Source organism: Perna viridis, chromosome 2 (genome assembly GCF_037379345.1).
Source record: "Perna viridis isolate PV_CMFRI_1.1 ecotype Kerala chromosome 2, ASM3737934v1, whole genome shotgun sequence".
NCBI classification, from domain to species: domain Eukaryota; kingdom Metazoa; phylum Mollusca; class Bivalvia; order Mytilida; family Mytilidae; genus Perna; species Perna viridis.
Window position 1 is genome coordinate 60257661 of NC_142446.1, and position 24873 is coordinate 60282533.

General features: G+C 33.1%; 1 protein-coding gene across 2 annotated transcripts in view; it reads left to right on the forward strand.

Moving 5' to 3' along the window:
* The window catches only part of LOC148626299 (cytochrome P450 4F11-like), a 61792-nt gene extending 36924 nt beyond the window's left edge, over nt 1-24868 (forward strand). For both annotated transcript variants that reach the window (XM_088570184.1, XM_088570185.1), the window contains 7 exons: nt 5346-5414; nt 6000-6123; nt 7591-7720; nt 8893-9019; nt 20111-20395; nt 22149-22214; nt 22690-24868. In XM_088570184.1, coding sequence (XP_088426310.1) covers nt 5346-5414; nt 6000-6123; nt 7591-7720; nt 8893-9019; nt 20111-20395; nt 22149-22214; nt 22690-22789 — 901 coding nt within the window. In that variant the 3' untranslated portion in view covers nt 22790-24868. The remainder of the gene's footprint in view (nt 1-5345; nt 5415-5999; nt 6124-7590; nt 7721-8892; nt 9020-20110; nt 20396-22148; nt 22215-22689) is intronic.
* The last annotated feature ends 5 nt before the right edge of the window (nt 24869-24873 follow it).

Genomic DNA, 24873 nt, shown 5'->3' on the forward strand with positions numbered 1-24873 from the left:
TAGGGAGAAGCCGTTTGGCTAAACGAATGATCAAGTCATTTAAGACAATTTAAACGACGGTAGGTGTCAATAAAGTCGTAGAAAATATTTTTATTCAAATTTTAACAGTATCTCATTCATGTGACGCCGAGTATAGATGACTTTTCAGCAATGCCAACGTTTCCCTCCTTCGTACCGCAATGACATCATTTATGTAAGAATAGATCGACGGGCGATTGAGGAAAAGCAGATTACAGACATTTTAAATATCCTACCAATGAACCTGGTCCAAATTCCCCAGGTTTTTTTTAATCAAGACTGGCTTGCTAACTAATTCTTTAATTTTTTATATGTTATAATTATAATCCTAAGATGCTATTCTTCGTTTCAATTTCCTCAAAACAAACATTGTTGAGCGCTCAACTATTTTAAAACAAAACAGAAAAAATATGTCAAACTTTTATCTATCTGCTAAAAAAGCACTTAAAATATTGATCATGTCAAAATATAAGTTACTTTGGATGATATCCATGATTTTCTGTTGTACAATGTACCAACAGTTCGGAAACAGAACAGATTGACCGGGAATTGATTTCGTAATGAACAATTTTAGTATAATTAGTATTTAAAATATGAGAAAATTTGCAACTTCAAAGACATTTTGTGAAGCTCATGTTGCAAGTTGAATCGAGAACGTTGTGATTATTTTATTTGTTATTCAGTAAAGAATATTTAGATACACATTGTAATATTCTACGGTGTCTGCATATTTGTTTTGTGATTAAATAGTCAACTTTTTATACTATTATAATGTGGAGTTATCAAAGGCAATATAGATATTAAAATGTGCGAAAATGTTTGCCGTTTTAGAATTGCAATCATAAATCTTTTAAAGATCCCGTTAATTTTGGAGGGAAAGCATTACTCGATCACAAGAACGTCCATTTTCATATGTGGACGGGTAACATTAAGAAATGCTTGCTTCCCATTTCACCAATATATCTAAGTTGTTTCTTGGCGTATCTTGATAAAACCAACTTTTTTGGAAAGAGCAGTTTGTGCTGCAGACGATGTCATATTTTTTTTCAGGACGTAATGATAAGTTCAAAGCGTATTACAATATCACAAATGTCTCACCTTTGATGTGGACATTGTAATAATGGAAAGAAACCGATTAGAAGACAAAATTTTAGGCATTTTTTTAAAGTTATGCGGACAGCTTTTTTAATCGGGACTCTTATTAACTATATTGACAATTTATTACATAACGCCAATGAAAATATATATAAAATGTTCAATCAGTCTTTTTGTTAAAAGCCTTTTTGTCCGTATTTCAATTATGTCACAAACCTTAATTTCGACGTTGGCCATTGGCTAATTTCTTGCTTACTGTTGTCAAATATAACAACGAATAGTATTTTTACCAAAGTTTATTCGCGCTTAAAGGATTTATAAATATTCAGGATATCATGTTTATTCTAAACAATAAATAGTTTTATTGTCTAATAGTTGATAAATACGCACGTATGTTGTGATGTCACGTTGTCTTTTTCCCGACGTTTTCTTCACGTTGCGTGCTACTCAGTCTTTATCAAAAGCTTTTTTCGTTAGCTTTGAGTGAACTAATAACTGTGAAATTTTGAATTTTACATGTACATATGCTGCATATAGTATGTTCTAAAAATTATGGTCCTTGGTTGAACAAGTATCTAAGCGCAGCATTTTGTCTGTGTCTAACCAATATGTCACAACATCTGAAATTTGTATATTTTATTTATTCACGCATACACCATGCGGAATTCGAACGAATTGTTCAAAAAGGCAAATGGTGTTGAGTCGATTTCTTCATATAATTAAAAATGTACTCATCCTCCTCTATGGTTTTACCATTTCATTTTTTTTCTTTGACTTAACAAAATGTGTTATATATATATATATATGTAAAACCGTGTCTAACAAAATTGTCACAAAGCGCATTTTTGACGTTTCCAAAGTAACGTTCTGTTTTGCGACGTAAAAACTCTTTTAATGTCAATTTTAAAAGCAATAAAAAGTATTGAAAAGTTACGATACTACATTAAATTATTACGACTGTGGACGTAATTAATAAAAAAAATCTACGATTTTAGCGAATCTGATAATATAATGAAAGAAATGTTGAAAAAAAAACAGGAAAAAGAAAGCCCCCCCCCACTTCCCCCCCCCCCCGCTTCGCGTGCACTTCTGTCTGTTCATATGCAATGATGTCCTGGTGAAATCGGGATCAGCGTGCCTGCATCAAAGTATTTTGAAACATGTAGACACGCGCTTTCACATTCGCTAGTGAAATATTGTACAACCAACGTATTCATTGTTTGTTTGTTTGTTTGTTGGGGTGTAAAGTCCGAGCAGCAATATTTCTGCTATATTCAGACGACGAACATGAAATGGGTGATAAAATGTACATGAAATGATGATGAAATGAAAAAAAGGATGGGACACAAGGATAATAGGGTCGACAAATTTTGATTGCCACTAGAAAAAGGGGGGATGGGTAAGGTCTGGCAATTTAGCCTCCTGTGGTGGAGCGCAAAGGTTCCTACTCCTATCGAACACCACAGCATGGCTCTTTAATTTGCGAGGAACGTGACATCTTTCCCAACACGGTTTGCGGTCAGGTTTTCTGTATTATAGCCTGACAACCCCAGCATGTAACATGCCAGGGGTACCCAATTCCACCACCTGGGGCACACAACCCAGTTGCTCTGTGGGCAGAGCGCCTAGCCCTCGGCTAGGTTTCTGAGCATTATTTAGTCGCCTTTTACGACAAGCCTAGCGCTGCTGCAGGCCTATTCTTTTAACACCCGGACCTGCACGGGGCAACGTATTCATGATCGTCTAATTACCTCTTGACAATTATTTTAGCTATAAGATATAATAAGCTGTACAGATATTGCAAAAATATTTTTTTTTTGATTTTTTTTTCAAATCGGACAAAAAAAACAAAACAAAAAATGATTTATTCTGGTGTGGCCTTTTTGATCCCTTATAACTCGAAAACCATAAGAGATATCCGAAATCTGATTGAAAAATGCAGGCAGGATTATTAATGAGGAATCCAATGAAGAATCCAATAAAAAAAAACAAAACAAAACAAAACAAAATCGGAAAAAAAAGTTATGGAAATGTTTTCAGGCGTTGTCCAACTTTGACCCCCTATAACTTGAAAAGGTCCAAAACACATAAAATCTGCTGTACTTTTGTTTAGCCGAATTAAATAAAGAACACATTAAGAATAGAATATTTAAAATCGAAAAAAAAAAAACAAAACAAAACAAAAACATCTAGATGGGTTTTAATGAAATACGTATTTTAACCCTTTTTGTCCCCTTTTTCTAAAGCAGCAGGGCAGCAAAGTCCGAATTAAATAGGAATCTTCTTAGTTGTTCGTAAAATCATATCAACATTTCAGAACAATTTGTCAACCACAACGACAACGAGGACGACGACTGCGCCATAACATCATACGAGTTTTTTTCGTTGTATAATATAAACGGGAGATTTCGCTCTCAAATTTTCTCTCAGAGGGAGATTTGTCAAGGTTTTTGTTTTCTCGAAATGTTTAGCAATAGACCTCATAAAATTACGAAACGAGTACATGTATTCGGAAATATCAACATACATCTACATTAGAGATATAAAACCAAAATAGGAAAGATGCACTTTATACGCTTTCACAATGATTCCGGGGGGGGGGGGGGGTTGCTACTGACTTTTGTGCTTGTAGGTTTGTAAGCTTTCTGTTTTAGTGAGGGTGTTTTACGTTTTTTTAGCGCATCACGAAATTTGTTTTCATAACTCCTAACATTTTTCGCATGGGATCAAATTTCCTTCGAAACATTTTTAAATGGTTGATGCCGAACTATTTAACATATCAAGATGTAATCTGATCATTTCAATTGACCAAAACGTACGAAAAGTCAATATCGAATCGGATAATTAAATAATAAAACATGTCGTGTGTGTTATTTTATGTAAAAAATTAAATAAGCACACTTCTTTTTACTTGTAATAATTATAGAACGATGTACGTCGCAATACAAAAAAGACGTCAAATTTTGCCGGTTTCGACGTTACCAAAAATGACACCAACATTGTACGCTACGCCAAAGCACTTTCTGATACCTGTTTGCAGCACTATATTATATTCCGGTGCATTAAATTCTTCTCAAAAATCGATAGCCTGCTATCCCAGTAATGGATGATAAAACTACTGCGGACGTCCATATAGAGCACAACAAACAAGGACTCAATAGAACTATTGAACCCGTGCTTGAAAATGAAAATGAGTCAATCCCCATACCCGAACAGTCGATTATACTGCTAACAAATTGGCTTTGAACAAGCTGGTGATAATGTACATATCATGACAGTTTCAGGAAATACATTAGAAAACGTTCAAATTTTATTGGACAAGTCATAATTCATGTAGAACAAGAATTAACAAAACATGTTATAATGAACTTGGCTACAAATGGCACAAGCACCTTTAAACATGAGTTTTAAAACAGGTCATTGTAAATCTCACTTACTGTGTAGATAAGGTAACGGGAAAATATCAGTCAGCCAAAATCCGTCTTGGAATGTTTGTCAAATGAATTCATCACATTCATGTTATTGTTATATTGGCTTGAAGGTTTCCTATATTTTTGATGTTGTCATTGCACCCGTAAGGTATCGCAGTACCTAGTCTGCGTATCTACTATTCCTCTCTTTCCATACGATAGATTTTACTTAGGACTGTTCGTTGGATGGTAAATGTTTACATGTCCAGCTCTCAGGAGCAATACCACTATTTAAAACTAAACTAAATAAATCATGTATAGATATAAGTTGATGTGAAGATAATTTTAAATATTTATTAATGATCATATCTGTCCCAGGTGCTTTACTACTTTATTTTATTGTTTTTTATTGTTTCTTTCACCTCTATCTCAGTTATATTATGACCATTAATTAATGCATCAAAAGTAGGATTGTCGTACACACGGTTTACATCTATATCTATTTCAGCCGACTCGTCGCCGCGTTCAGTTCTTGAAATATTCGTAAAAGGTTTCCATATCTAATTCGGGCGGTTCTTTGTCTCCCTGTGAATATTTGATATGCAAAATTTTCCAGAATGACTTAGGGTCATGTTTTGTATTAGACCTCAACTTATCAACAAATATATCAGAATACCTTGCATGCATGTAACCATTAGTTATGGTTTGACGATACGCTTTCGCCTTCACATTCATTTCAGCTTTATTTGTCATAGAATGTGTTGCCTTAAACTTACCACGTGAGGTACGAATTTCAACATAGTAAATCATCGTTTTTTTCAGAACTGGAGAACCTCATCCTTATTGTAAAGCTGTTGGTATAATCTCAAAACACTGGGCAACTAGAAGCAGGTAAAATATGTGAGAAATCGATCAATGCAATTAAATATTTTAGAACCGAATATTTGAGAGTTTGTAAACTTGTTACTGAAAGAGTATATATATCATGAAATAACAATCAATTATTTAAAAAAAGCGATGATGTTTTCTAGAATGCTTAAATAAATTTTACTGTCGATATTTCAAGGAAGATCAAGTTTATAATTGTTTTACCACAGTCTGGTTTTTTGCAAGGATGATTCAATCTAAAAACCAGTGTTATTATTTGTAATTTCTGAACTAATTGATCTATAAGAAGCACAAAAAAAAAAAAAAAAAAAACAAATAATATCTGAGTGGGAAGCCTTATTTTAGATGGGCTTGCATTTTCTTTTAATATTTACATGCCATCGAATGAAACAAATTTGTCTTTTTTTGCTTCTTGCAAAAGGAACGCATGTAGGAAAGCACAAATGCATCATAGACGTCGTTCTTACAAAAATAATCCAGTAAACTTAATGCCAAATCATATACAACGTCTTTAATCATTACTTTTCTTCGATGTACAATTAAGATTTGATATGATTACTAATGCATGAAGATAATCATTTATATTAGAACTCCATGGTTGTTTCCTGATATAGTATTTTACCTCACATCTGTTGGAAGAGAGTTTAAGAAAAACTGTGATTATGTCCACAAGGTGGCAGAAGACGTCATCAGAGCTAGACGGAAAGCACTGGTAAGACAATCGTTGGTGCAGGTAGTGTAACACAATCAAACATTGTTTTTTACTTCGAAGATTTTGAAAGAACAACATTGATAGGTAGAATGACTGCATCATAAAGAGCGTACCGTTGTAGTATTGGCTGAATATAACTTCTTTTATACTTTTCCTTACACGTTTTAATATTGGCCAAATATAAGTCCTTTTATCCTACGGACATTTCATTACACGTTGTAATATTGGTTAAATAAAAAGCGTTTTAGCCTGCGGTCATGTCCTTACGCGTTGTAATATTAGCTAGATATGAGGCGTTTTATCCTGCAGACATTTCCTTACGCTTTGTAATATTGGCCAAATGAAAGTCGTTTTATCCTGCAGATATTTCATTACCATAGTAATATTGGCTAAATATGAGGTCTTTTATTATGTGGACATTTCCTGACGCGTTGTAGTATTGGCTAAATATAAGACCTTTTATCCTTTGGATATTTCATTACACGTTGTAATATTGATTAAACATAAGGTGTTTTAGCTTGCAGACATTTCCTTACGCGTTGTACTATGGCTAAATATGAGGCGTTTTATCCTGCAGACATTTCTTTACACGTTGTCATATTGGCTAAGTATAAGTCCTTTTTATCCTGCAAAAATTTTCATACGCTTTGTAAAATTTGTTAAATATAAGGCGTTTCAGACATTTCATTGTACGTTGTTATATTGGCTAACTATACGGCGTTTAATCCTGCGGACATTTCCTTAGGCGTTGTAATATTGGCTAAATATAAGTCCTTTTATCCAACGGATATTTCATTACCCGTTGTAATATTAGCTAAAAATAAGGCGTTTTATTCTGCGAACATTTCATTACACGTTGTAATGTTTGCTAAATATAAGACGTTTTATTATGCGGACATTTTCTTACGTGTTGTAATATTGGCTTAATATAAGTCTCTTTATCCAGCGGACATTTCATTACATGTTATAATGTTGGCTAAATATTAGGTCTTTTATTTTGTTGACATTTCATTACCCGTTGTAGTATTGGCTAAATTCAAGTCCATTTATCCTGTGGACATTTTATTATACGATGTAATATTGGCTAAATATGAGGTCTTTTATTTTGTCGACGTTGTAATATTTGCTCAAAATAAGTCCATTTATCCTGCGGACATTTCATTGAACGTTGTAATATTGGTTGAACATAAGGCGTGTTATTCTGCGGACATTTTCGATGTAATATTGGCTTAATATCAGTCATTTATTATGTGGACATTTCCTTATGGGTTGTGATATTGGCTAAATATGAGGCGTTTTATCCTGCGGACATTTCCTTACGCGTTGTAATATTGGCTTAATATAAGCCCCTTTATCCTGCGGATATTTCCGGTCATAGATTTTTGTATATCAATATCAGATGTTTAAGAGATAGTTAAATGTATATTATCATAAAATATAACAACACTCCGACACTGTACTTTACAGAAAAATGAAGACATCAGCAGTAAGAAATATTTAGACTTCTTAGACATCTTATTGACAGCAAAAGATTCTGATGGTAAAAGTCTAAATGAGCAAGAAATTAGAAATGAAGTAGACACTTTCCTATTTGAAGGTATATTCATCAACTCATAAAAAAAGTGTTATTCTCCTTGACAACTATAAACACATGCATTTTTTTTATTTATCCACACGGGTTGAAATCAATAGTAAAAAACAAAAAGTCGTATTGTATCTGTAAATACAAAACAGTGCATTTCCGACTTCTTTTTATACATAAAGGTCTGAAAAATTCCCAACGATGTTAGAACTGTCAAATTTGCGATGCAAATATTTGGTTGTTTCCTCCGCGGGACTCGAACTCGTACCGCTGTGACATCTATGGCAACACCGCCTGCATTAAGTCCAGCGCCCTAGACCACTCTGCCAGCTAGGCTATATAAAAATATAGCTTTCGCTGGCCGGGTCATTCCTCCTCGTAGGATTAATTTAGGGATGTAACTTAGTACACGATGTATAGTAGTACGGGACGGCTCATTTTAGATGTTTATACATGTATGTAGGATAGAGGACCAAATTAATGATGCATGTCACAACAAATCAATATTATACAAACGTCTCAGAATGTGACGACTCTATTCGCTACACTGTTCCATCGGATCAAATTGATACAGGGAAGATAATGAAACGTATAGAAAGGTCTGAAAAATTCCAAACGATGTTAGAACTGTCAAAAACTTCCCTAGGAAGTATATATTGTGAAAATATAAAAAAGGTCGTCAAACAGGAAATTGAAGTCGCTTGAATCTGAAATTAAATCCCACAAAATAGCATACCTACACGTAAACAAATTGTGTAATCAAACAATATGATCATATAATTAACCGTCGTCAAATAGGAATGTCGATATTCTAAAATCGAGTCCCAAGAAAATGCAAACATGTTCATTTATACCTATTAAAAATCTTTTATCACAATAACTGTCATGTGGATGTGATAAGTAGTAGAGAAAAAGAAGTAAACGAAAGTTGTTTTCCAACAATATGGTCAGATTATTTGATTTTGTCATAAATTTAAAACAGGAAGTTTCTGTCGCTCACGCCTGAAAGCGGATTTCATGATATGTCATAACATCCGTAAAAATATCAAATGACTGTGATAAGTACATATAGTTGTAGAGAAAATACTGCAATGAAGTGATGGACGAATGGACATATGATTACATCATGCATACATATTACTGATATCCATATTTCACAAAAGTTTAATAGGTTTTTTTGTCTTTAGGCCACGATACAACTGCTAGTGCTTTATCTTGGGTTCTATATGAACTCTCAAAACATAAAGATTTGCAGAGAATGTGTCAGAACGAGGTAGATAATGTGCTGAAGAATTATAACACCTTTGTTACTTGGTAAGCTTCTTATAGTCACACGTTCATTTGTAATTCGTTATTCTCAAAATTTAAGATAACTACTTTGTCTGATCAGATGTAGAAAATCTAGGATTAATTTTTAATATGTTCAAGCGTCTCTCCGTCCGCCACATGTTGTAAACGCAATCACTCCTAGACTTCTTTATTGGTTTATATAAAACTTATAACAAAGATTGTAGTTGGTCTTTCGAATGAGTTTGAAAATCAAAAGTGATAAATTTTAATTAATTATTGTAAGAGTTACCAGTCTTCCTCGGTAGACGAAATTTTATCTAATTTGTTTTGCATGTGTGCTCATACTTAATTTCCAAACTGATTTGGATAATGTTAATTCACCAGGTTACTGACATTAGTCTACCGGTTTAGTACGGAAATCAAAGTTACTTTGCTCTCTTAAACAAAACACTCAAAACCAGTAACGAATCTATTAGACAAGTTCGTTTATAAATGATAACCACCTTAGACATGCATTGGGAAGCTGTTTATTTATTAATTAAACAAGTGTGGACGCAGACTGGTATTGCCCAAGGGGCAAGTATGGACACAGACTGGTATTGCCCGAAGAGCAAATTAGATTGAACATACATCCATTTTGTTTTGAATGTGTTTGCATTGTCTAGAAAACTCCTCCATTTATTGATATCAATAATTATGCATATGTTGATAAATATCCATTAACATATGTTACTAAACATCTAAACGGGGACGTGATTTCACAATGGCTTGTCATAACCATAATTCAAGTCACATACATTTAACAATGCTTCTTTCTTGAAGGTTACTTGCATAGTTGAACTTGATATTTCATGTTAAGGATTGACCATTTCACTTTATGTACGTTAGCTTGGTAAAATTCAGGACTCTCAGTTTGTTTTAAGATTAACAGAAACCAACAGAGTGTATCTGTCAGTTATGTGGATGGCCCTTATTTGAAAACGGTAGGGGTCATAAACTCAAAATTAAATAGAGAGTTAGTAAAATCATATCAAAATTGCATAACTAAAATAAAATTGCAAAACTGTAAATTTTTCCCACTAACAGTCGTGTACTCAACGGAAAATATTTAAAATTCCTCTGAATCAAAATTACAATACCGGTATCTGAAGGACTTTAAGGCTAAATCCGTCGATACTGACTCACAGTTAACACATTTCAAAATCAATATTTCAACTAAATCTTGTATCAAACAATTTTATCAACTTCGTTTAAAAATTAACAAATTTGTTATTTTGAAAACAAAAGTAATGACAAAGTCTGCCTTTTTTCTGTCAGAAAAAAAAACCAAAGAGAGATATTGGTTGTTTATATTTAGATTCGATTGCAAACACACATGACGTGAGTGTGCCCTTAGTCGTGGATAATACCTTTTAGGATTCGGCACTTTAATTAAATATTTGTTGTTTTGACAACAACCGTCAAAACAAACAATATCTCAAGCGCCGAAACCATTAAATGGATTGGACTGTGGACTACGTCTATTTGTTTTAGCATATTTGATTCATTGTATTCTGAAGTAGGTGTCACTAAGACTTATTCCATTTTAAACATTTTGAAGAAAAATTAATCCCTACCTACCGACCCTACAAAATTTAAGAACAGTGATCGGAAACATAACATTTTTTTCGGCCTTAAAGATTTTAAGTTGACCTACCTTTTCCTTACCCCTTGGAACAGGGTTATGTTGCATAAGATTGAAGTCATCACTACAGAAGTTTTATGGTCGTTATCATGAACTCGTGGATCATTATGGTATATCCATCTGCACCATGAACACTGATTTATTCAACGGGTCATAGGTTTTCTTTCCTCGTTTGTCTACCCCGGACTTGACTTTTTACGAGCAACTCGTCGGATGTTTCTAGAAAAACAAAGGACGCTTACCCTACCGGAACACCTAGTCCACGCTCCCAGTTTTTAGTAGAGTTCGAGTTGCTCGGTCGCCTTTGTTACTTTGTATGTATGATTTTAGTTACTTTATGTTCTTTGTTGTGTATGTCTGTTTTCCATGCCTGGTCTTTGTCTCTGGATTACATTCTTTTGATTACCGATATAAACTTGGTTCCCTTGATTGCTCTTTCTGTCTTACATGCACTTGGAAGTGTTGATTTTATCCGAAAAATATTTTGCTGGTCATAGATTCAGAAAATGCTGTAGAAGTACGATGGGTCCGTCAAGTCTACATTTCTTAAAACAAGTATGTTTTATACATGTACAAAAGTACATTAAGAGTAACCCGGTTAACTGGCTTTTGAAAGCGAAACACTTAAATACATGTATGTATTATTTTGATTGGACAAACCTTATTATTGTTCAGATTTCTGTATCTATGTGCATGTATTTGTATTAATCAAGATTCTCCCTCAGTGTAATGTCTCAATTGAGAATGGTAGAATTTTATTTTCAATATTTAAGCTTTAACGTATTAGGTTTAGTTTAAACATATTTTATTGTTCATAAACAAGGATGGATGAGGTACAAGTTTCACGACTTAAATACACCTTCTCCATTAATATACAATACAATTCATACATGAACAATTACAAACGATGATATATTAATATAAATACATAAGATATGAATATTAAGACACGAATTAACACATATGAGAGTGATTTTTGACATAAAAAAGTAAATTAGTCCAATAGGTCACAAAATCTGATGCATAAATTATACGTTATACGATTATTCACTGTATATAAAAATAGAACTCCAAAGTCCTGCTCAGATCAATATTACTTGGTTTTAAATAGTAACTAGGTCACGCACGGGTCATTTAAGGAGGTAGACCTGGGGTAAGGGACATACAAAAAATGTAACTCATGAAATCAATGAGATGTTTGTATCGCATTCAATTGCACTAAAGTCTTTCAAGCTTTCACTTGAAAGAGAATGAAATCAGTCCAAATTACTATGATTTACATGAAATTATTGTAAAATGCTGAATAAAAACGTTTCAATGATTTGTAAGAATCGTGTCCTTACCCTAGGTCTACCTCCTTAATACTGACCGATATGAAGCTGCCATGACAAAATTGTTTTCTCGTAGAAAACGTGTCTAAATTATCTCGATCAAGTGATTTGCCTTATTTATTAATCATTCCATAATTAAACCAGTTAAAGTAAAGTTTTAAGGTGAAACTAGAAATTAATTCTGAAGGAACATGTGCTGAATGTAAATACATATGATATGGATAGGGATATACTATATTCATATATTACACACGATTCTCGTATGGAAGATGGAAATATAAAGATGGGTTTCATTCCGAATTGATAAATTCTCACGATGAAGGGATATAAAATGTACAGATGTTAACAGACATACCATGGGGTAAGTGTGATCCATTGAACAAACTAATTTTTATTGTTCACAATTGAATTCAATATACAGTAAAATGCAAAGGGCAACAACTTTGTACACTGATAATCAATACTTATGTTTACGCGAGGACAAATTTATTGATAAACAAAACGTTTGCTGTCCTTGATAAATTTTTGGACAGAATCAAATACAATTATATTATTATCAGTATCAAGGATTTATCACCAAACAATAATTAAGCAGAAATTGCAACATTCAGTCTGTCAATAGAGTTAATCATTTGACGTCGATGATCGGAATATACTGTGCAGTTTAAAAGATAACGCTCTGAACTCTCTCTAAAGATACCACATGCACAAATTAAGTGAGGAACTAAATTACATCTATATAAATCATGTTTAAACACAACTGTAATTATTTCTTAATCTAGTTTGTAAAATTGATAAGCTTCTATCACCAGCGTAAAAATATGCTGGAGGTGTTTTGTTTTCGAAATAAATATGTTGTATTTTTAATGTCTGTTTCCAAGTCTCCGATCCATACAAAAGAACTGACTTGACATTTGTCTCGTATATTCTGAGTTTTGGTTTGAGGCTGATGTTTCTGCTCCTACAGATTGGTCTTATGGTGACAAAAGCTTGTCTGGCTTTTCCAAGTCTTGCCTTGATGTCCTCATCGACGCCTCCATTCCTTGAAACCACACTTCCCAAGGTAGGTGAAGTTGCGAACGTCTTCAATGAAATCACCATTGAGCATGGTGGCTACTGGGTTATGTGTGTGTTAACTCTGAGTGACTTGGGCTTTATTTATATTTCTCTCTAGACCAGTTGAATTGGCTGTTTCGTACAAGGCCAATGTCTTCAGTTGTATGTGATGGAATTCGTGGGATAGAAGGTTCACATCATCTGCAGTCAAGGTCTTCTAGCTTTGTAGTGAGTTACCATTGGATTCCTCTAGATAGTAACAGAAGTGTTCTCATAATCCAGTCTATGGCTACTGAGTAAATAAGGGGGTAACACAGGACAACCTTGGCGTACTCCTTTATGTACATATTCATTGAAGGATGGTGAGAGTGTGGAATTGTGGAATTGTGGCATTTGGTTTTTTTGTAGAGTCCTTGGATAATCTTTACTATTTGACAGGAATTCTATGAAAATCATAGTGATGCAACGTGTTGGGAAAAATGACACGTTAAGGAACCCTTTTTTGGTATTCTAGCTGAGAAGGAACCATTTGGCTCCGCCACAGAAGTCTAAATTACCCAATCCTACCCACCTCTCCCAATTTCAGGTAGCAATACAAATTTGTCGACCCCGTTATAATTTGTACCGTTCCATTTTTCATTTCATCATCATTTATTGTTTTTTTTCTATTTCATGTTCATTGCCTGGATATAGCTGAGATATTGCTGTCCGGGCGTTAAACCCCAACAAGATGTAGGTGAATTCTGGGTTGATCTTCAAGAACTCAGGTAGAGTTTGGTCCGGTTCCGAGGCTTTTCCAGTCCTGATTCTCAATAGAGCTTTATGATTTCATCCTTCGTGATTGGGCCAATATCATCATCAAGGTCTTCTCCAGGAGGTAGATCAGGAGCATCTGGTAATCTTTTTTTCATTTAAAAGTAGTCAATCTAGGTTTGTTACCACATTGCCAATTTTGTCTGTCACTGGTTTGGATGTGTTGGTCTTTCTACATGCCAGTTGGCATTTGATGTTGTACGCGGTCTTGGTGTCATTTATTGCCATTGCGTTCTTTGCTTTTGAAGCGAACTCGTTGATGTAGGTTCTTTTATCCTGTTCGGTCTTTCCCTTTACTTCTTTCCTGATGCTTATGTGTTACCTCATCAACTATTTTTTTTTTTTCAATCCTGTCTTGACTTGGTCAAGTTGTATTTTAACAGACCTAAGCTTCTTAGTTGTCTCGATTGTATCGTCAGTTACCATATCTCGCCTTCCTTCTTTGAAAATCTAAGTTCTTCTTGGCATGTTGTGTTATGTGTAGATTTTACTCTCTTTCCGTTTTTGTTTACTGTGCCTCTTCCTTATGCTGTACTTTCTGTTTCTAATCTGATATTGTCTATTTGCCTTGGCTATCTTGATCTTAAATTTAGCCATCACAAATTGATGATCGGATGCTATATCGGCACCTCGATAAGCTCTAACATCTGTCATGCTCTCTCCATCTCCTGGCGACTGTAATGTACTCTATCTGGTTTCTAGTTTTCATGTCTGGAGATACCCAGGTTGTTTATATCCATGTGAGGGTATGTTGCACTTCCTATGACCAGATCGTTGTGTCAGCATAAATCTGCAAAGAGTTCTCCATTTTTGTTGAATTGATTGTCACCAATTTCTTCCTTCCCCATGATGAGTTCTCTCCCTGTGTTATCTTTCCGACTTTGGCATTAACGTCATCCATTTCAATCAAGATGTCCCGTGGTGTTCTATGAAGGGTAGCTTGGAGTTGGTTGTAACATTTCTCTTTATCTTTTTTCTCTGCTACGTTGATATGAGTGTAGCATTGAATGACTGTTACTTTTTATATCTTTGACATAAATCTTGCAACGACAATTCTTTCACAGGATTCCATTCGATGAGTGATTATGAGGCCTTATTGTTGAGTAAGATTCCTACTCCATGTTGATGGTTACCATCCTCGTTTGGTGGTCTAGATTACAGTGGAGTTTGTCCTGTAGGTAGTATGACCGCTCCAGATTATTCAATCTAACTTCGTCCCAAACTTGTAGCTATCCATTTCCCTTGCAGTTTGGACAGCTTTATCAGTATGGTATAATGTCTGCACGTTCCAGCTCGCAATCCTTGGCGCGGTCTTAAGGAAGAAAAGTTTAATCTGCGGATGAAAACTTACAGTTAAGTAAATGTATTTTGTAATACATATATACATATCACAAGTATACTTCACGAATGATGCATTGGCTTCCGGTCATATAATGAAAATATTAATTAGTTTTGCTAATTAAATGTTTTATGTAAATTGTTTTGTTTGTTTGTTGGGGTTTAACGTCCGAGCAGCAGTATTTCAGCTATATTCAGACGATGAACATGAAATTGATGATAAAATGAACATGAAATGATGATGAAATGAAAAAGGGATGGGACACAAGGACAATGGGGTCGACAGATTTTGATTGCCACTGGAAATAGGGAGAGGTGGGTAGGGTCGGGCAATTTTACCTCCTGTGGCGGAGCCCTATGGTTCCTACTCCGGGAGAATACCACTGTAGGGTTCTTTAACGTGCTAGGAACGTGGCATCTTTCCCTACACGGTGCACCACTATGGTTTGCGGTCAGGTCAGGTATTTTAGCCTGACAACCCCAGCATGTAACACTCCAGGGGTATCCCATTCCACCACCTGGGGCACACATCCCAGTTGCTCTGTGGACAAAGCGCCCTAGCCCCCGACTAGGGTTCTGAGCACTATTTAGTCGCCTTTTACGACAAGCCTAGCGCTGCTGCAGGCCTATTCTTTTAACACCCGGACCTGCACGGGGCTTTATGTAAAAGATGCATATTAAAAGAACGGTATATACAGGTAATGATTTTATCTTACACAGATAAAAAGTGCTGTGAAGTAATATTTATAGTTTAACTGTTCATGAAAGAGTAATCAAGGGAACCAAGGTTATAGCGGTAATCAAAAGAATGTAATCCAGGGACAAAGATCAGACATGGAAAACAGACATACACAACAAAGAACATCAAGTAACTAAAATCATACATACAAAGTAACAAAAGTAAATGAGCAACTCGGACTCCACTAAAAACTGGGAGCATGGACCAGGTGCAGCGGTATGGTAAGACGTGCATTATTAAGGTTTGACCAGAGTCTGCTTTAGTGGTCGTTCAAATAGTTTAGATCATTCAGTGTCCCTAATTATATAAGACCAGTGCTTTCGTAACAAATACGAAAAAAGTATTTTGTTACAAATGTTAATAACTTTATATTATTTATTATTGATTTTAAGTCTGAGAGCACACGCTCTGCTAGTGGGCAGAACAAGCTGTATATTTTGCTGTCGAGTAGCTTTTTAATTTGTTTTTTTGCACTTTCTCTAAGAAATTTACCGAGGACTTAAAGAACATATTATTAAATTTGATTAGTTCAGGTTCTTATAACAATGTTAAATAACATTTGAAGCTGATCAAAAGACCCATTAAAGACAATAAAGCCATCATCTTGGAACTCATTATGATGTGTTTGTTTGGGAACCATACAGTAAATAAGTTCTTATGCTTGTATGTTGCATATTTCAGGGCTACAGACTGTCCCCATTACACATCATATTAAGAACCAATTATAATATTAGAAGTTAGTTCTCATTGTTCAAAAGTATAGTATAGTTTATTTCGCTTCAAAGTAGATCTTTTCAGCCGCCTTAATTAGTTCATTACTAAACATGCAATTATACAAGATTGTCATGTCATAGGTACATAGGAAATTTGTTGTTATTTAGAAACTGTGACAGTTCCGAATTGTCTCGTACATAAGTTCCTTAGTTTTTAACAATTGGTAGCAAAAATTAGTCAAGAAGTCAACACAAGTAATGCGTTTGAGAACCACAATGGGAAATGATCGGACGGTCTGGTATTCTTATCTTTTCTCTGTTGCAGAGATTATAATGTTTAGAGGTACTTCGTGTATTTTTGTGCTTCCTTCTTAATAGTTCAACATACTGGATTAATATAATACATAAGTATTTGGATATTGATATCCATTTACTTGCTCATTATAGCATGATATGTGCTACTATAAACCGTGAAATGTTGATATTGAAGACATTTGTTACATACTTCTTCATACATAATTAAACATGTCGAATGGCAGTTTATGATACATTCACAATATGTCCATGAGATTCATCTCCTCTCCTTTTCTTTTTTCTATTTTTTTTTCTTCCTAAACCTTTTTAAATGAAAAACAGAATACATTATTTTTTTGTACTATTGTGGTACTTCATTAATTTTTTTCTTGCCACAGAAATTTTTAAAAATTTTTCTTAAAAGTAAAATTAATATTTTTTTTTCAAAAATATTCCAGCCCCCCCCCCCTCATTATAAAAATGGTCGGTGCCTAACATCTGATAATTTTGTTTTCAAAAAATCATAATCCGCCATTTTATAGTTCTAAATCATCCTATTAAAAGTGCGTGATTTATTGAACCCTCAATTGGTAGCAATATATGTACCGTCATGGTCGCTAATTTTTCTATCGACAGGTATTGTACCTGTGTCAACAGGTTGAATAGTATCAGTAATAATAATTGGATCAAGGAACGAAGTGCTACATGTACGTGCGTCACGCGTCGGCGTATCTATGATGTTTACTAGTCAATTAATGGTAACAATATCAGAAATGTTTCTAGGTAAATCTATCAAAAAAATTTTGTTCAGATCTCCCAAGCAAATAATATTACTAGTCTCGTCTAAAGCATTTTTAACATAGTATCAGACAATTGCCGAAAAATAGACAGATGACTGTAATTCTGATCTATAATTAATATTGATCAGATAAGAACCATATTAGGGGAGAAATGATTTAGAAAATTCAACTGAGGTTGTAATTATAATCTCCTTTTCTGAGCTCATTTTATCATGATATTGTACACATATATGCATGCAAGTTAAAATACATTGCACATGCAATGTTCGTTAAAAATGTTTTATAACCATAGTGATGTCAGATGTTGTTTTCCTTAATATATTCAATAGACATTGATTTTGAGTTGCACAGTTAAATTTACTTTATTTAATTACAGATGTAGAGTAACACCACACATCAATCAACAAATGCAGGCATTTGATATACAACTACATGTATGTAAAAAACACATTTTTAATTATTTTTGTGAAGTATTAAAAATAAATATCTACTCTTTTTCTTATATTTGCAGACATACAAATATTAATACCCTAAAAAGCATGTTAAAAGGATGAGGGTTTTCTTTATAGTATCAAGACATTGATACTTCACACGTAAAAATAACTATGGTTTATTAAATTGTGTAGATTTACAGGATTTAATGAAATAGAGATTCTAACGAAAAGTCAATGACAGTGTTTTGAAAGCTGAAAGTACATACATGTTACGTTGGTTCTGAAACCGAACTACACTGGCAGTACCTCTGGATATATTTCATACAGCTGCAAAACAAGTACTATAGTAGACAGTTTTTGTCCAAGGAAACATTTTTCAGGATGCAAATATATATAACTATTTAGAAGTTGTTTAAAATTGTTTGATATATGATTTGGTTAAAATATTGATTTTGAAGTGTTAACTGTGAGCCAGTATCGATGGATTTAGCCTTAAAGTCGTTCATATACCGGTATTGTAATTTTGTTTCATAAAAATTTCGAATGTTATCTTTGAGCACATGACCGTAAGGGTATTTTTTTTCCATTATGCAGTTTTATTCTCTTTGTTTGTTAGAGAAATGTTTAACTAGGACTAATGTAAAAACAAAGGCCTTATAGATGTAAATTCTTAGCAAATCACACACTACCAAGTTGGTCCTAAGGAAGAGGCTTTTTAGGGTATTGAAAATGGAGCATTCCCAAACCCCGAGTTAGCCTATATATATTTAATATATAGTGTCACCGCAAAACATTGTATAATGGCATGGTGTTGACCACGGCGTCACCGTCGGCGGCGTCCGTGTCGTCGTCCATATTCAGTTGGTTTTCGTGCAATGACTTTATAGTTATATTGGATCAATTGTTATGAAATTTTGATATGATTTTACTAATTACTAAAGAAATTCTCTTATTTGATTTTGAGTTTATGGCCCCTACCATTTTTTAAATAAAGACCATCCATGTAACTGACAGATACCACACTGTAGGTTTCTGTTAATCTAAAATAACTGATAGTCCAGAATTTTATCAAGCTAACCTGTATAAAATGAAATGGCCAATAATTAACATGACATAGCAAGTTCAACACATCCATGCAAGTACACCTTCAAGGAAGAAGCGTTGTGATATGTATATGACTTATCTTATGGCAATCCATAGTGGGATTTGTTCCCCATTTAGATGTTTAGTAGCACATGTTCATGGATATTTATCAACATGTGCATATTTCAATTATTGATATCCATATATGTTTTCTAGACAATGCAAACGCGTTCAAGACAAAACATATGTATGTTCAAATTAGCTCTTCGGGCAATGACAGTCTATGTGCACACTTGTACTACATCAATGAATATCTAAAATTTATTTATTGATATTTATAGAGGATTTTTTAAATATTGATAAATCATGTATTTTTTCTATGATTCATAACAAAGTAATAGAAATGATGTTATGAAATTTATAAATGAATAATTAATGAGTTTAAAATATGTATTGTTAAAAAATTAATTATAAATATTCATAATCCACCGATATATCAGTACTTAGAAAGCATCTTTTTGTGGAAAAAGAAGCTATCTTATATATACCACAAATTGCCATGGGTTAGGGTATTGTGATATGAACCTCCTTTTATTTGCAACTTTTGTTTCATATGTGCACCGATAGTCTACAATTTAATAAATAATATCTCCTCTCAATTTTTTTTATTTAATATTGATATGTTGAGTCTTTCCTTGCCGTCACATGGAGAACACAAAACATACAAACATGGAATTTTCTGCACATATAAATAACTTTATCCCCAACGATTAATTAGTAATGTTATTTTTGTTATCATGTTACATTTATTATTACTTCTTTCTCAAAAGGGAAAACTTGACAGAAATGAAATATTTGACCATGTGTATTAAAGAAGCAATGAGATTACACAGTCCAGTTCCATTCATACAGAGACAAAGCACGAAGGAAGTAGAGATCGATGGATTCAAATTTCAACCAGGAACATGCTTTTCAATCAGCCTTAGTTCCGTCCATATCAACCCTACCGTATGGGAAAACCCACAAACATATGACCCCGAGAGGTTCTCGAAGGAAAACGTGTTGACTAATAAAGGGTACACGTATTCATTTATACCCTTTTCTGCAGGACCAAGGTATAATAGTTAAAATAACGGCTTTGGGTGGGGATGTAATTGGATGTTTATTTGCCTACACTTGTGATTATTCTTCAAAGTCTGGACTGGATTGCACTAAGCTCAGTCTCCTAAATGATATGAATTTTACCAAGCTAATAGGTACATGTAATTACAACTTCAATGTAAGTACAAATCTCACTCCTTAAAATCACGGGTATTATATTCTGGGTAAGTATTTATGCTGTGAAGTCCTATACATTTCTATCTGTTAATATTGAACAAAACTTACCTAACTATGTATTTACTATTTTTATAAAGGTTTTGTTGTGTTTCACCATATCTGTTCAATTCTCTAATTGTGTCCGAGGTACTATTTGATTGTGAAAGCAAGATAAACCTAGATTATAGCTGTTTATACTTCAAGGCTCAGAAAAATGCGACTGAAATTGAAAGAAAAACACGAAAAACTACATTGTTTGTTACAGTCAGCTGAATTACACGATTCAAAGTTCTCCTTTTGAAAGCTATCTGGTGACAGCAAACAGCAAAATAATGAATTTTTATACGACAGCAATACATTGTGGACATATATTAGTATGGCGTCGTCGTATATTCACACTTGGTTTTCGCTCTATAATTTGAGCATTAGTGTGTTTATAAAATCGATCTTTATAAAAAGTTTTCAATCCACAAAAGGATGCTTGGTATTGATTTTGATGATTATGGCCCAACCTGTTATGGAATTGGGGTCCAACGAAAGGCCCTAAACAAGCATGTCATATAATTTAACTATGTAACTCCAGTAAAAGCATAGGAATGTGGCTGATATTGTTCCACAATATTATATGCCACAATGATCAAACTTTATTGATTTTGTGATGAACTTTTTCTAATGTCCTGACAATAAAATGAATATAAGAAAATGAATCTCATTGAGATAATTGTACATGGTACTATACCATTAAAGAAAGACCGGGATCGATTTTTCGGGTAAAGACTGAACCTTGTAGGAATAAAGGGCAAAGAATGGCCCGAAACAAGCATTTTTCTTATGTCTATATAATAACTTAATGTAAAGTGAATGGATCTCATATAGATTTTATTACAAGGTGCCATACCACACAATAAAGCCTTCGATTGATTTTTGGAGTTGTGGCTTATAATAAGTAGAGTAAGAATGAGGGACCAGTAACAGTATTTTGTTCTGATTTTAGGACAATAACTTGAGTTAAATTGAATGATCGCTTTGAAATTTTAATTTATAATTACAAGGTGCTATATCCCAAAATGATGTTTGGGATTGATTTTGCAGGTTTTGACTGGAACCATTTAGAAAAATTCTAAAAGGTGACTACACTTTCGGTTCTGGTCAATTTTAATCCTACGTCAAATGTCTAATCATAATCAAAATGCAATGCTGTGTCGAGTTAGAATGATGTGACCATACTTTCCTCAACTGTTCAGGGTTCGAAATCTGCGGTCGTTTCAAGCTGGCCCTCCAAAAATTTTATGAAATAAAACTTGGTATTGAAAAAGTATGTTTCATTCGATTGCATAAAGAGTAAATTCACCAATTTAGTTTTAAAGTTATTTCGATAATTTCTTATTGAAATTCACCAGACATCAATTTACAATGTCATTGGTAATTAGTAAGATTTTGCCCCCAGCAATATTTGATATTCCTGGATTTTAGGGACATTTGTATATACATGTAATAGTTATTTTAAAATCACACGGTACATTGTATCATGCATCTTCTTTATTATTGCAGAAACTGTATAGGTCAAAATTTTGCCATGAACGAGGAGAAAACAGTTCTTGCAAGAATTTTGAATAGGTAAACTTAAAAAGCAATATGATGATAGACAATCGCGGTAACTAGGACATAAGGTCAAATTATTTTAACGATAGACAACCAATAAATTAAAAAAGAGCACAGAGAAAGTAATGGACTCTAGTGGAGGTGAAGTTATGGGCACTTGTTTAAAAAAAGGATAGAATAGACTAGTGAGACAAAGTCTATTACATACAACAGTAATTATCAATTGAATGTAAAATCCTTTCAAGTAACTTACAGAAAAATCAAGAGCAAAGTTTAAAACGAATTTGTCTTGTAATCATTGGTTTATGATATTGAAATAACAAATACAATAGGACTTTCCTTAACTTCTAATTAAAACGTCGACAAATTATGCAACCAATAAAGTCGACAATATACAAAATTAACAAATAAGTATTATGTCTCTTATATGATTCCATACTGATTAATTAAATATTTTGTAATGTTACAACATAATTTCATTTTTTTACAGATTTGAAATAACTATAGATCCCAATCACAAGGTAGAGAGAATAGGTGCGGCCGTTAGACGTGCCAAGTATGGAATCAAAGTCTTTGCTAAACGTCGGTGACATTACTATTTCGACTAAATTGACGAACGAACGGACGTACCGATAGGGATCGTCTGTTTTGTAATGTTCTAATGACTGTACAGCTACATTAGAAATGATGATCAAACTAAGGTTTATAACTGATTTTTATTTCATTGAAAATAAAATCACAATAAATGTATTGCCTTTACAAACTGTGCCTTTTTTATATACTGAAAATCGAGTTAAAATAAGACGTGTTCCGTTCGTTCGGTTCCAAAGAAATATAGATCGCTGGGATTATGAAAGGAGAGGAAAGTTTACTTATCGCCGATTATTTTTTCAGCTTTATTTACTTTTTCTTACAGTTTTTTGAAGACAAAAATTATTATATTTAATGATGTTACCAGAATACAAAATAAACTTAATGTATTTTATTTTTTTTAATTGTAAAGTAGTCTTTCTTTGCCAAACATTTGCAAAAGCTACACACCATTTCAACATTATAAATGCAATGTGTTGAAACATATTTTTAAGTATTGAATGACAAACAATTGATAGCCAACGACTATGGCATAGCTGTGCCTTTGACGTAGTCAAGTACATATATGTGTTTTGATTTTTGTTTAGTTAAAGTCCCTGATAAAGTAGTTAATATTCATCTCATTTGAGGTGGCATTTTGTTGTATATCTATTGGTCCTTTCCATTTTAAAATGGGAAGGAGGTTCTTTTGTTTTACACAATAGTATGGTTTAAGTGTTCCTGTGCATATATGAACATCGTGATTTTTTTCTCAGTTACATACTTAGTATTTATCAATATATGAAAAAGTATTTTTTTCGTCATGTAAAGTGCCAGTGTTAATATGTATATAGTTGTTATGTATATGATTGTGCTGTTCTATCTGTGATATTGTTCTTAATTTAGTACATCGTATACACTTTTAAATGTTTGAAATATAAAAAAAGTCCACTACATAGGTGGTCTACAAGTTCGTGGTATAAAGCTTGGAACAGCGAATTTTATTGCCGCATGTTATTCCAACATAATAGGAAAATCTCCTAAAATTGATTAAAATTTCAAACTTCTTGGGATTTTTTAAAAGAAAAAATGGAATAAAAACTAAGTATTTTATTAGAATTAAAGTGTAAAACATTTAATATACAATATTTTATTGTCCCTTGTTCGCTTTAATTTAAAATAAAATTTTTAAAACTTTTTAAGTTGTTGGTAGTTTTAGCAAATTCTTGCACTCATAATTTCTGTATTAAATATTCGCATATCATTTGCATTAATGTGTAGTTATATATGGCAAGCCATTGTGGAATTTATATCCAAATTCATTGATATCAATAAATTATTTATTTGATATCAATAATTCATTAAGTGATATTAATAAATGAATTATTGATATTTAGGATTAATTATTGATATCAATCAATTTGCATTCAGTAATATCAATAAATATCACATATTTATTAACATGTTGTATAAATTATCGACAATGATTCTCTGCTACGTGAAGATACAATTGTTCAGATTTGATATGCACGCTATACATGTTCACAAGCGCAATAAACTTTGTGAAGGACTACTTTTGCGTACGTTCTAAAAGCTCATTGGTTGAATTGAGTTCGTGGATATATCAAACATAATATAAATGGGAATGGAATATGTTTTTTCATTCGAATTATGCATAAGAGTTCGATAATTAAAAGAATTACTGTGATCAAGTTGCCTATCTATATTACATTAGTTCTGAACTTACACTGCATGTAATGATGCATTTAATTTGAAATGAAATGACCATTTTATGTACATTAAATTTCAAATTGCAGAAAATACATTACAAAAAATGCAGTGGAAAAATTTCTAATTTACTTTTCATTTAAACCAAATTTATTTTGACAATTAATTTCCCAGATTTTATCCTAGTTTAAAAGGCAAAATTAAATTTGAATAAACTTCACATTTAAATAAATTAAATTGCTTTTAAAGTAATAGTTTAATGAAATTTATATTTGCACTAAATTAATAATTTAGTATAATTTTCATAATATTAAATTTGAATAAACATCAGATTTAAAAAAAATATAGTCTTACTAAATTTTAACGACAAGTAAAT